Genomic DNA, 15,098 nt, shown 5'->3' on the forward strand with positions numbered 1-15,098 from the left:
ATGACACGAACTGTTTGCACTACTTCGTATGGTAACTAACAATGTGACCGACAACATATGAAGAGTTGTGCTTTGCGATGCACTCCACTTGTAATATAATCATGAACGAAAGCAAAAAAAGAGTTTTTGGCGAAGGTCTCCGTGATTGAATTATAAAAAAGTGAAGGATTTATTTTAAATTTATATCAACGAATGGTAATATATCAAAGCAACAACAAGTGTTAATAGTACAAAATCAAAATCAAATCAATTTTAAAGAGGTTTGCAAGTTACTGAAAACGTAGCACTAGATTGAAACATGACATTTAATGCAAGGCACTAGATTGAAACTTTAGATTATTCAAGCGAAAGTCCGACTTGTGATTGTAGTAAGGGTTGCTGACCTGAAATCTCCGTTGCACTAATTAGGGGGCGTCCATTAATCACGTGAGCGAGTTTTTAAGGATTTTTGGATCCCCCTTCCTCAGGGTGATACATGGTGATATTCTACCCCCCCCCCTCCTTCACGAACATCTCGTGTTTTTTAGGTATGTGATAAAACTGTATAATTTTTAATTTTTTTTGAAAATGTTTGATTTTTCATAAAAAAATCGTTTACAAAAAATACACGTGATATCTACTATACCCCCCCCCCACGTGATATTTTGTGACTTTTTGTCAGACCTCCCCTTCCCGTAAAAACCTCACGTGATTAATGAACGTCCCCTTAAAGAATTTAGTAAGAAAAATCAAATTAAATAATACAACGATTCGATTAGTGAATTGCTTGGATTAAGAAGGATCTGTAAAAAATAAGTTCTCTACGGTAAAGATTTCTATAAGAAATCGATAATTAACTAGACATATCAGCGCCCAAGAGCTCACCAGCTTCAAAGCCATCCGGGTATTGATTAGAATTTCTAGAAATGAGTGTTTGTACATCAGTTTCTAATAATCTGTAAATTCCCAACACTTTAGCTTTACCTTGTTTGGCTTAAATTATGATTAGTTGCATAATTTAACTGGATGCATATCATACGCATAAGTTTTATTAACCCTTCTCGTACATCTGGGGGTCTTGGACCCCAACGCCACCTTTAGAGCCAAATTTGAAACGCTTATACTCAAATGTCCGGGTTGTCCCAACTGTGAACTTTAGTTCGAAGGGTCTACTTGTGATATGTAACCTAGGGCCCTAAACATTTTTCAGACCTTTAATATTTTTCTGCCTTTAAAAATGTATGGTGTCGCAATGTCGCATTGTAGATTTCAAGAATTTCAAAATTCAAATCGAGACATTGGTCTGTTCACGGCTGAGGATACGAGAGCGGTTAATCTTATTGAGGTGGTGTGGCAGTTGATCATGGTTGCTCTACTATAGCCAGATTTTATAGTTCACTTCCTGACTACGTTAAAAATATCATTCTAAAATTTCAACTACCTCAATTAAAGTTTTTCTTTTTCACTTTCCATTCAAAACTCCATTTTAAACTAAGTCGTATCAGTAGAAATTCAGCTAGGTCGGTAACTTCGTACTCTACATATTGGCAATTGTTATTCTACAAACGCGGACGGAAAAATATGCAGTTTTAATTCCATTTATATTACTAGGCTACTAAAAATTACGAAGAAAAAATTTTCACACCCAGCGTTTCCAAAATTTTACCTTTATTTCACAGGAATCTTCTCAAGCATTTCGAAATAAATAGAACGGATACAATATTAAATGAAAGTTTTGAGATAAATCGCATTTAAATTTTATCCTCCGGTTTTCAAGAGATAAAAACGGAACTTTATAGCCGAGACGCCTGCATTGCTGCTGTTGACGACTTTTATCGCCGTAACATGTAATCAGTTGCCCCAAAAACACAGATTGGATTCGAAGTTATATAAGGTTGCATATGTTAAATAAGTATTTTTCATACCAGCGTTTTGGTTACGTATCAATAGCTAATCCAAATCAAATGGAAAATAGATACATTTTAAAAACGCTAAATACAACAATCATTAGTAAAATTATTATTCATTGCAGTAGAAGAAGTCATATTTTTTCTAGAAAGTTAATTCAAAATTTAAAGGTAAAATAAGAAATAAACTTTTAGTTTAAAAATTAGTATGTACATCTGAATTTTTTATTAAACAGATCAGATCAGTAGAATTATCTCCCACCAGAAAGATTATAATAATCAATTTTCGATCATTTAATTTTATTGTTAATAACTTATAATATAATAATTATAGGTTATTAACTTTCAGTAGGGTAAGTTATAGTAATCGCAAAAAAAAACGATTTTTTTTAAATATATATTTTTAACAGCAATCAGAACCTTACGTCCTGTGAGCTATTGGGCTGAAACTTCTCCTTACATCGTATTTTTAAATCGTAACCCAATGGTTAATCCATCCATATTTGATGATTTTTTGTTATTAGAATTATTCTAATAGGGCTGACTTTTTATTGGTTCAGCAATGCCGGGCAATGGCTATTTTCACTTGGAAACATATTGCTATCTATATTTCCAAGTGAAAATCGTTGTCACTGCTGTCTGACAACAGGCTGCTCGAAGTGGGTATCGAACCCGGGACCTCTGAAACAAGTCCCGTCGCTCTTATCCGTTTACCTATGGGCGAGCCCTAAAAAAAAAAAATCGAAAATGAAAATTTTTATATATCTTTACGTTTCGAAGATTTCTGGCATACCTTAAAAAAATGGATGTATGTGTGTGCTTTTCGTCGACGATTTCGAGAACATGGATCAACCAATTTGAATGATTCAAAAAACAATCGATTCCTACTGATAAGGTTGCAAAAGCAAAAGTAAAAACTTTAGTTTTCAGTTGCAGCAATTTGCCTTAAAGCACAATGCCATGCACCACTAATTATTATTTTAGACAGCAACTTTGTCCTACAGATGGGAACCCAAACAGTTGCCTTATCTGTGTGTGTGTAAATTTTATTATACCCTCAAAGCAGGATCGAATCCAGGACCTCTGGTACGAATTTCCAAAAGTGGCCCTTGCCACTTACCCACGAGTGAGCCCTTTATTAATAGTGAAAAATATTTTCAATTAGATAGTCAGTGAAATGTGATGACCATCTATCCGCCTTATGCTCGTATTTCATCACTACTTGCATTTTTTAATTCACTGAAACCTCATCCAGTACTCGTGTTAATAGTTACCTATACCATTTTTACGCTTACACAATGCCGGATGAGGGCTATTTTCACATGAAAACATATTGCAATCTATATTTTTAAGTATAAACCGAGACTCCTCAAAGCGGGATTGAACCCAAGACCTCTGGTTTAGGACCAGTGGCTCTTGCCACTTACCCACAAGTGAGTCTTTTATTAATAACGAGAAATATTTTTAATAAATTAGTATTGAATTTTTTTTTTGCTAGTCAGTGTAATGTGATGACCATCTATCCGCCTTATGCTCGTATTTCATCACTACTTGCATTTTTTAATTCACTGAAACCTCATCCAGTACTCGTGTTAATAGTTACCTATACCATTTTTACGCTTACACAATGCCGGATGAGGGCTATTTTCACATGAAAACATATTGCAATCTATATTTTTAAGTATAAACCGAGACTCCTCAAAGCGGGATCGAATCCAGGACCTCTGGTTCAGGACCAGTGGCTCTTGCCGCTTGCCCACGAGTGAGCCCTTTATTAATAGCGAGAAATATATTCAATAAAATAGTATTAAAAGGGTTTTGCTAGACAATGAAATCTGATAACCATCTATCCGCCTTCTGCTCGTATTTCATCACTACTTGCATTTTTTAATTCACTGAAACCTCATCCAGTACTCGTGTTAATAGTTACCTATACCATTTTCTCTGAGCTTACATAACGTTACGCGAGTGGTGCGGATGTGTTTCCAAGGGACAACAACGGATCTCTTCCCCGTTTCCCCAAGTGTTGTACCGATGTTAATTTGAACCAGATCACTGTGCTAGCCTAACTAACGGACGCGACGCACGTGGATGCAGTCATTCGGAATGCAATCTAAGGCATGGCCACTACTTAAAACTTGATTAATATCATAAAAATCTGTGTTTATTAGTGAGAAATTAGACCAATTGACGGTCGGAATTCTCGTCCAATGATTGCTTAGAATAATTTGAATATTGACTTTTAGATTTATTCATGTCTTTGAGTCTGACATAACGATAAGCGCGAACTAATAGATGACATTGCTCCATATGAGGTTTAGCATAACACAAAATCATTTGCATATTTTACTGCATGTAAATTTGAACTTGCAAAACTGCACTAAAAGCATTATAACTGAACTACACTTTATTACATAAATACCGCCAAAAGTAAATTTGAACTTATCGGTAAATAGTATTAACATTTGCTTTTTTACAAAAATAAATTTTAGTGGAACGAAAACAAACACAAACTTTAATAATTGTTATTTACCAAAAACTGACATACTCCTCGGATCACTTTACTTACTAAAACTTTGACTTTCAAATTACTTCGGATAACAAGTCGAATCTCTTGTTAATTTTCCGTAAGATAAGTTATAGTAATCGAAAATGAAAATTTTGATATATCTTTACGTTTCAAAGTTTTCTAAATATTTTGGTATACCTTAGAAAAAATGAATGTATATGTGTGTGTGTGTGTGTGTGTGTGCGGATACAAATTTTGTCGACAATTTCGAGAACACCGATCAACCGATTTGAACAATTCAAAAAACATTCGATTCGTATTGATAAGGAGACGTGCTGATTAGTTTTTGGCGCAGACAGGCAACTAATCAGCACGTCTCCTTATCAATACGAATCAAATGTTTTTTTATTTATTTAAATCGGTTGATCGGTGTTCCCAAAATCGTCGACAAAAATTTGTATCCGTTCGGTGTAGGTGTAGCCGTTCCGAAGATACGAAGCAAAAAGTGCCAAAACGGTAACTCAGTATTTAAGAGAACAGAGTGTCCGATTTTAATAATTCAAAGAACATTTTACTCGTATTGACAAAATGAAGAACTGATTAATTTTTTGGGAAGGCAGATCCAGCGGTTATGGACTCTCAATAAAAATAAGTTAAAAAATGTCATTTGGCGGTCAAAAATGTTTATTGGACTTATGTACATCAGATTATCAGATATTTTATAGAGATTTTAATAATATGTACACATTCTGTGTAATTTTTTTTGGGTTTCGTACCAAGATTTTTAATTACGGTACAGGAAGTTCCAGCAATTTGCCTTAAGGCACGATGCCATGCACCCCACTAGTTCTGTCTATATTTATTGGGATCCTAATGCAACATTAAACAACGATACAAGATTAAAACAGTTAATTCTATTTAATAATACATGTTTTCTATCATTAATAATTAAGTATTACCTTGATATATGTATTATTGGTGCAATAAGCAATAATATGCATCGTTCTCTATCTTGAGGCTATATATCGAGAAGCGCTTCATATTAGATGTAAATGTCCAATATATAGAATTACATACAGACATGTAATCAGTTTCAACAGCTATTTTACTTAGTAGGTATGGTATTGATACAATGGTATTGATTATATCTAGGAATTATTATCATATTCGTTATATAAGTTTTCAAAATTTGCAGTAGTAGTAAAAATATCTGGTTGGTGGGAGCCATCTCAATTAAATCTTAACCTCAGTGTGCACTTATTGTGTTGATATAAATTGCATCAATAAAATGAAACATACGTTATTATATCATTCCATACAATTGATTTTAGTAAAAGAACTCTTTACCGATAAGTTTGAATTCCTCATAAAGGCGTTTAGACTAATGACAGCAAAATTAAAAGCGCCAATTCCAATTAGAAACAATTAGGAATTTGCTTTTGAAAAAAAATTATTTTTTCACTGGATTTAAGTCATCAACTCTCCTGATAAAAAATTTGAAATAACTTAGTCATTATTTATAAGAAATTATTTTATAAGTAAATAGTTAAAATTATATAATCATCAATAAAATATTGTGAATATTATATCGAATGGGAGAACAACTATGGAGTTGTTTTTCCAACATGCCCCTTTAGTATACAATGTCCCTTCACGGCCGACAATTGTAAATTCCACAAATTTATTAAATGTCCTTAATTGGACAGTTGTAAATATAAGAGAGAATAAAAAAAACAATAATAATATTTATTGAAATTTTGATTATTCGTTCATCACGTCATATAATGAAAAAAAAATCGAATCTTATTGAAACCGATCGGTTTGAAATCCCTGTTCAAATCTGATATATTAAATAAACAAATTAATTCTTTTAGTTACAGATTCAGGATTATAAAAAATGTACGTTAATTAATGACGATATCTTATGCACACAGCTGATTGATAATTAACATGATCATTACACTTGTAATTGGCATTTAATAACAGTTGCATGAATAATGTATGTTCGATATATATTCAACTTTTGCTTTAGTATTTTTCGGCCTTTTTTATTTTAACTCGATCGTTTTACATATGTCGCACATCAACCCGTTAGCGACAAACTGGTTCAGAAACGAAATTATATCACCGAACACATTAAATTTTAATAGATCGCTTGCATTGAAGCATACATCATTCCGACACCTTGTTAATGGGTACTAAATAAATAGAGCGAATACCTTGTAGAGATAAGATTTACAACACGTTGTTTCAATTTTTGAACAAGTGTTTAGGTCTTTATGTCGTTAGGTAAAGAATTTGATATGTTAATCAGACCATATTAAATGAGCTGAAAGCTCTGCAGAGAATTTGTATCAGCAAAGTTATACATTTTTGAATTTTTTAGGAGTCCATTTCTGGGCGAATGCACAGGACGTCATTAATATCTGATGCTAATGTTCCGTTTGCTTTATAAAGTGCATTCATTAAAATACGGTGTCATAATTGCGATATGTTTCGGCCTTTGAATGAGGACTCCCCTGTTTAAGAGGGTATTCTCGAGTCTGAATTCAAAAAAAAATTTTTTTTTCTTTGCTATTTAAGAATATGTGTACAATAGGATTTTTAAAAATTTTAATTATTCTCGGAGATACAGCTGTTTGACCATGATAATCTTCTCCTGTTTCTTTCCTTTTGCAAAACTTTAAATGCGTTTGTCTCAAAGACTACAATTTCTCGTATATATAAAATTGAAATTTAAAATTTTCAGAAAATCTTCTTTATAGACTCCTTTCTGGTATATACTAGACTCATCCCCAAATTTCAAAGTTTACTATTTATAAAAATCTGAGAAACTCAAAAAAGTGGTAACAAAGCGGTCTTTTTTTCAAACAGAGGCCTTTCCAAAAAAAACTTGTTCGTAGTATATAACCATAGCGACAACATTCTAGTAATTTCTTTTCTTTACAATTTAGATTACTCGGGGGGTTGCATGGTCATGTAGTAATTTTTTGAGGCGCCCCACACTTCAACAACTGCTAACTCTTAAAATTGTTATTTTTTTTACTTTTTTCTGTAATCTTGAAATATTGATAAATAAATTATAAAAAAATAAAAGTAAAATATTGAATTGCTCTTTTTACGACAATTCAAAAATGACCTAAAATTCATGTCTCTACATTAGAATACCCCCTTAAAAAACTAAAACATTACACCTACTACTCTTATTATTCTCAGGATTCTCACACAAAGTCGTGAAATCAGTAGGCCGTAAAATTAGTTATCCAAGCTCTTTTAAATTACATATTACGTCTGTAATAATAAGAATTATGACTGAACGCAGTAAACATTACGACGGTAATTAAGGTGGTTACTTAGTTGTGAACAAGAACAATCGAAAGTATCTCATATGATGTATTAGTCAATTCTTATTTGTAAGAGAAAGTGTTTTTGTAAATATAGTATCTTATAATTATATATTAAAATTCAACGAAGAAGTTGTAACAATAGATGAATCTCTAAATGATTGCAGTACATCGCTATTAATTTTGCTTTGTAAAGGCATTATTAGAAAAAGTTAAACATTAATGATTACTTAGATTCCTATATCATGAATCCATTCTATAGTCCAGTCATTTGGTCGTTTTGCCGGTACAGTACTCCGGGAATTCTGAAAATTGGTAATCTTATAGATTTCGAGGAGCTCTTTACCAAAATCAACTTTGCCATCTCAAATTTGAACGGCAAGTTGCCGCCATATTGGAAAAATGGCGTCAAACAACAGCTTTTTTAAAATATCTCCTTTCTGGCTGATTCTACGATAAAAGTATCTATGTACGAATTAAACTAGATAAAATTTCCTACAGTTCCTTAGAAAACCGTTTTTTTGTAAAATTGATAGTTTGAGAGTACGGCCGCCTCAAAGTCTTTGCTGCTCTCGCCGTAGTATCAAATCTTTCCATATATGACAGCACTTTGAACTTGACTACATTCCTTCTAATAAATAAATATTTTCAATGTTAAATTAAGCGAATAAGATCTAGAAATAAAATAATTCAAATATTTTTCTGCTTTTTTGCTGTTTTTTTAACACTTCAAGCTACTTACTTATAGCTACTTTGCCATTGAAGTGTTAAAAAATCAGCAAAAAAAACGAAAAATATTTGAATTATTTTATTTCTAGATCTTATTCGCTTAATTTAACATTGAAAATATTAATTATTAGAGAGAATATGGTTAAGTTCGAAGTGCTATCATATATGGAGAGATTTGATAGTACGGCGAGAGCAGCAAAGACTTTGAGGCGGCCGTACTCTCAAACTATCAATTTTACAAAAAAACGGTTCTCTAAGGAATTGTAGGAAATTTTATCTAGTTTAATTCGTACATAAATACTTTTATCGTAGAATCAGCCAGAAAGGAGATATTTTAAAAAAGCTGTTGTTTGACGCCATTTTTCCAACATGGCGGCAACTTACCGTTTAAATTTGAGGTGGCAAAGTTGATTTTCGTAAAGAGCACATTAAAATCTATAAGATTACCAATTTTCAGAATTCCCGGAGTACTGTACCGGCAACAGCCTTTTTTTGCACCAAATGACTGGACTACTATTATGCTTGAAATACTTCTAACTATCAACGTTTCTCCGGTGATTTAGGTGTCAGATGTGTATCAAGCTTTCCATATTGCTTCTGTCACTGGTGGTACTATGTCTGCCCCGGACGTGTCCTGCCCAGGCCGAGCAGCGTACGGAGTCGCACCATCGTCAGAAAAGGCTGTTGTGGGTTACCGAAGACGGAAGACTAGCCCTGCCGCCGGGCACGGCGCTGGTGATCACACCCTCGTTGGGTTTGCCGTTCGTGCGATACCCGCCGGATGGGTTTCATTCCAATTTGTCAATCAGTTTGCCATTCACAAGTAAGTGTTATAGTTATCAATAATAATTTTATTAGTGTAAGATATTATTGAAATAATAATTAAAATGAAATAACATCAATACTTTTCTAGTTTTTTTTCTTTCTATTTGCATGAATTTGTCTACAAATAATAGATTTGTTCATTTACTATAAGAATATTGAATTTTGATCCAAATGTGAACTTGTGGTTAGTATCATGACCCGTCAACTCCTCTTTCACTATTATAATATTTTGGTTCGGCTGAGTTATAGCCATATACAGGGTGTCCCAGAACTCAATGTCAAGCCGTAATGGAATGATAGCACCGATCATAACTATCATGAAAAAATGAGAAAACTAGAGGGGCGCATGGCATCGTGCTTTAAGGCAAATAGCCGGAACTTCTGGTACCAAAAACTATAACTTTTTTAAAAACGATTAACATTTTTGAAAAAAAATTATTTCGAAAAAATTAGATTTTTGAGAAACTATAAATTTGACAAAAAATTCCTTTTTTTTTAAAAAAATGTTTTCTTTATTTTGACATATTTTAGAAATTTTGAACTTTTTTTCAAAGCAATCGTATTGCTTTAACTGCATAGAGACAAATTGTCAAAGCGCGTAAGCGCCGCGTTGCCGTCTAACTGATAAACATTGGTACGGAACCCATAGGAATTTAAACAAAATTTATACTTATTGTTAAAATCTCTATAAAATATCTGATAATTTGATGTGCATATGTCTAATGATCATTTTTGACCGCCAAATGGCATCTTTTTTTACTTTTTTCATTAGATCTCTGAAACCGCTAGACCTTCATGAAAATTTGATCAATTCTTCATCTTGTCAATTCAAATAAAATGTTTTTTGAATTATTCAAATCAAACGCTCTGTTCTCTTAAAAACTGAGTTACCCTTTTTGACACTTTTTGCCCCGTATCTTCGGAACGGCTAGACTTGCCTTCGCCAAAAACTAATCAGCACGTCTCCTTATCAATACAAATCGAATGTTTTTTGAATTATTCAAATCGCTTTATCCGTGTTCCCGAAATCGTCGACGAAAATTTATATCCGCACACACATACACACACGCACACAAACATACACATACACACACATACATCAATTTTTTCTAAGGTATGCCAAAATATTCAGAAACCTTTGAAACGTAAAGATATATAAACATTTTCATTTTCGATTTTTTTGCGATTACTATAACTTGCCCTACGGGAAGTTGAAAAATCTCAGTTTAAAAATTATGAGCTTTTAAATAACCCAGAGCTTTGGCCAAACAGCAACCATTTTTCGGTTATTGTAATTACTTTTCATTGTTTTAGTTTCTTTAAGCTTGGAACCGCATACATGAATAACATACCTAGGACCAGAGTTAAGAATAATTACACATTTGCTTCAAGTTTTCAAGAAGTAAATCTTTTTGTTAAATTATGAATTTAAAATTTTCAAAACTACTCGACTTTTAGAAACCGTCATTTACAAAAATGTACTAAAGTGTTCCATCAAAAAGTTGGCGCATTTAATAAGGATTGTAAAATTCTTGAAAACTTGGAGCAAACAATAAGAGGTGACAATTTGACGAAAGCTCTAAAATGCACTTAAAAACACATAATTTTCAAACTATGTGGAATTTTTAACTTCCCGTAGGGCAAGTTATAGTAATCGCAAAAAAATCGAAAATGAAAATTTTTATATATCTTTACGTTTCAAAGGTTTCTGAACATTTTGGCATACCTTAGAAAAAATGGATGTATGTGTGTGTGTGTGTTTTTTTTTTTTATAGAGGTGCGAAAAAAAATCTTCATAAGACACCGCCATCGTTGATACTCCGCTGTCCATCCTACAGCAGACAAAGATGGACGGCCGTGTGGAGATTTTTACCCACTAAAAAAAACACTCCTCTCCCCTCTCCCCGCAGATGGTAAGGGGAGGACTGGATTGGAACCGCGTTAGCATTACATCAATCCAGTCCGTGCTGCGCCTTGCGACGCTTGTTTACGACTACTGATCCCTTTCTCCGATTTTAGCCTTCAAAAGATGCTGTGCATAAGCTGCTACAGCTGACCAGTTTTCTTCTTGTTTCATCATGTAGGTCACAAGACTTGAGGGGGTGAGCCTGGTGCCTATAATATGCTCGGCGTTGTTGCGATAATCCTTCCACCTATCACATTCAAAGAACGTGTGCTCAGCGTCGTCTATTTTATATGGACAGTATTTGCACATTGGCGTGCTATGCAAGCCCATCTTAAAAAGATAGGCATTAAACTGTCCATGTCCTGTCAGTAGCTGGGTTAGAAAAAAATTTGTGTCGCCGTATTTTCGAGAGAGCCAGACGCTAATGTCCGGAATCAAGCGCGCCGTCCATCTGCCCGTCTCTCCTGACGTCCACCGATTTTGCCACTCTTGTAACGTTTCATTTTTAATTCTCGACCTTGTTTCTCTGGAATTGTCGCCACCTAATTTAGCGTCGTGGAGTTTCACTCTCTCGAAAGCTAGCAAGTCAATCGGTGTGGCTCCTGCTATTACCAGCACGGCTGCTTCTGAGACCGTGCGATAGGCACAGGTAACTCTCAGAGCTCCTCGTCTTTTCACTGCCGCTATTTTGCGCCGATAAGTCTTTTGCTTGAGGATATCCGCCCATATCTCTGCTCCGTATAGCAGTACAGAATGGACTACCTCAAGCAGGACTCGTCGTTTTCGGGTTCGTGGTCCCATGCAGTTAGCCAGCCGTGTGTGTGTGTGTGTGTGTATGTATGTATGTATGTATGTGCGTGTGTGTATGTATGTGCGGATACAAATTTTCGTCGACGATTTCGGGAACACGGATCAACCGATTTGAATAATTCAAAAAACATTCGATTCGTATTGATAAGGAGACGTGCTGATTAGTTTTTGGCGCAAGGAGGTCTAGCCGTTCCGAAGATACGGGGCAAAAAGTGCCGAAAACGGTAACTCAGTTTTTAAGAGAACGGAGCGTCCGACTTTAATAATTCAAAAAACATTTTACTTATATTGACAAGGTGAAGAACCGATCAAATTTTCATAAAGGCAGGTCTAGCGGTTTCGGAGATCTAATAAAAAAAGTAAAAAAAAAATGCCATTTGGCGGTCAAAAATGATCATTAGACTTATGCACATCAAATTATCAGATATTTTATAGAGATTTTAACAATAAGTATGAATTTGGTTTACAGTCCTATGGGTTCCGTACCAACGTTTACGCGTTATACGGCGACGCGGCGCTTACGCGCTTTGATATTTCGTCTTTATGCAGTTAAAGCAGTACGATTGCTTTGAAAAAAAGTTTAGATCTTCCAAAATATGTCAAAATAAAGAAAAAAATTTTTTTTTCAAAAAAAAAAAATAAAAATATTTTTTTTTTTTTTAAAAAATTTTTTTTCAAAAGAAAGTAATTTTTGGTCCAATTTATAGTTTCTCAAAAATCTTATTTTTTTGAAGTAAATTTTTTTCAAAAATGTTAATCGTTTTTTGAAAAAAAAAATTGGTACGGGAAGTTCCAGCAATTTGCCTTAAGGCACGATGCCTTAATTGTCTTAAGACAGAATTCCACTTACAGCTAGTTTTTTTCTATTTTTTTATGACAGTTACAGTCAATATACTATCACCGTTTTGGCGTTGACGTTGAATTCTTCGATACCCCAGTATAACGATCCAAAGTAATAAATTCTAGCTATCGATATTATTATCAGTTCTTCATTCGCCCTCAACTAGACATGAAAATTGTACCGAAGATGCTTGTAAAATAAAAAATAGTTCAATGCGACCCAATATAAGATATATGGCTGTCGCTAGAGACATTTTTTCTGAAGCATAAATCTATTATTTTAGTCGATTTCGACAAACTTGGCTTGACGGACAACGAAAATCCCTACGGTGTTCTTCCACCAGTTCTAGCCCGTTCAATGGGCCGTGCAGCAGGTAGTATGCTAGCAGACTACGTTGGAAGGTACATTACCCACAGGCGTAGTCGGCGATCTCCACCTAGTCTGCCCGAAGAAATTCGACATGCGTTTCACGGAGGTGAAAGGTAAATAATTTTCAATACTTAAGGAAAAAAATAAATGTCTGCAATAAAACGTTTTCTAAATCAAATGTATTTGTAGAGTAATACTTTACGCGGCCTTAGAAGATCTTTTGAGTTCGTTTGGCATGGACGGTAAAGCCTGCTTACTCAGGGCGATTTGTGAGGTCCATGCTAGACCTATGAAGAGGCTTGGATTGATAGGAGAGATGCTCCGATTATTTTTAAGGTGAGAGATAATATAACTAAAATTTTATTTACATATTTTGACCAATTGTCTTAAACTGGAGCAGTGACCAATATAGAAATATTCTTGGAAAAATCCAACAAACAAAGTTTTAACATATTAACGTTCATTAACGTTTTCCTAGAACGTGAACCTCTATTGTAAGGATAATCGCGTGTCACGCTCTATATAGACAATTTTCACATTATTCAATAATCCCGATGTGTTTGATTACTATGTGTAACACTTTCGACTATTGATATTCGTGACACTTCTTTGCATGAAACGATTCTGTAATTAAATCACGCGACAAGTGCGTAAAGTATGTAGGTAATTATGAGATGTTTGTACCATTTGCCTACTGAATCATTTTTTTTACCTTAGTACTCTTAATTACATGTTTCTCATGTACGCACGCAGAAATTGTATTGTGTTTTGCATTCGTAAGTTTTCTTTTTCTTTGCCGCCAATAGTTGTTTATTGACCTACTATAATTTGACACCTTTAAAATTTTACGTTTGAATTAACGAAATCAAATAGAAATTTATTTTATGCTCAAACATATGTTTCGTAAATATTGACAAACAACACTGAATTATTATTTCAGTGCAAGTAAATCACCATATTCTGACTACCTTCAAGAATATGTGGAGGCAGAAAGTACAGGCGCCGGAAATCAGGGCCAAACTGAATGTTGGCCTTATTATAAAGCTTGTCCAAAGAGTTTATTCTGGTCTTCAAATAAATATACGTAAGTGAGATAATGTAATGTCATAAAGTATAATTGAATATGCTAAAGTAATTATTAAAAATATCGAAAAATATCATATTAAAGTAAAATGTCGAAAATATCTTAATTCAATTTATTTGTAATATAAAGATGTTATTTATAGTTATATAAATTAAATTGCATCTAATTCACAGACAAGAGAAGGATGAAAAAAATCATAATGATGACGATTTGAACATAGAAGAAAATGTGATACCCAATATTGGAACTATGGAGAAAAGATCAAGTTCTATGAACCACAGAAGAAAACCCAGTAATAGTTATATGTAAAATAAATAGAGATGTAGTATTTTTATTCAAAAATTTGGTATTTGAGTACCTAAATAACTAAATAGAATAATAAGATAATTGAATAGATTAAAATGCGCCCGCAATGATAGAATATCGGCGCTAGGAAAACTGTTTCAAAGAGGTCAATATGATTTGAAGTAATATAGTTCAAAGCTAGGCTGTTTAAACAATATTACAATTATAATGTTTCTATTTATCAGTAAGAATCATTTTAGTTCTAATAATAGAGCCGTTATGATGTAGAATCACTTTGAAGTTAAAATCTTAAGCTTATGTTTATTTCAGCATATTATATTTAAAACACTTTGATGACTTTTCTCAATTAGAAGCGATTTAGTCATTATTAGTCAGGTTACATGTTAATTGTAGATTGCATGATGGATGATTGACTGCTGTGTTAAGTCTTTGTAAAAATAATTAATTTATACCAGTTATTTATTAAATGTTTTATGGGTAGTATTTATA

General features: G+C 33.5%; 1 protein-coding gene across 1 annotated transcript; it reads left to right on the forward strand.

Annotated features, from left to right (window-relative positions):
- The first annotated feature begins 9,038 nt into the window (after window positions 1-9,038).
- Window positions 9,039-14,612, forward strand: LOC113385821. Its single transcript, XM_026623654.1, has 5 exons — window positions 9,039-9,291; window positions 13,134-13,332; window positions 13,409-13,555; window positions 14,160-14,303; window positions 14,477-14,612. Exons 1-5 carry the CDS (start codon window positions 9,039-9,041, stop codon window positions 14,610-14,612), a joined length of 879 nt encoding a protein of 292 aa, XP_026479439.1.
- Window positions 14,613-15,098: the final 486 nt, after the last annotated feature.

The sequence above is a fragment of the Ctenocephalides felis genome, unplaced genomic scaffold (genome assembly GCF_003426905.1).
Source record: "Ctenocephalides felis isolate EL2017-DRISC unplaced genomic scaffold, ASM342690v1 CF-g0.4_SCAFFOLD_00845, whole genome shotgun sequence".
In the NCBI taxonomy this organism is placed as follows: domain Eukaryota; kingdom Metazoa; phylum Arthropoda; class Insecta; order Siphonaptera; family Pulicidae; genus Ctenocephalides; species Ctenocephalides felis.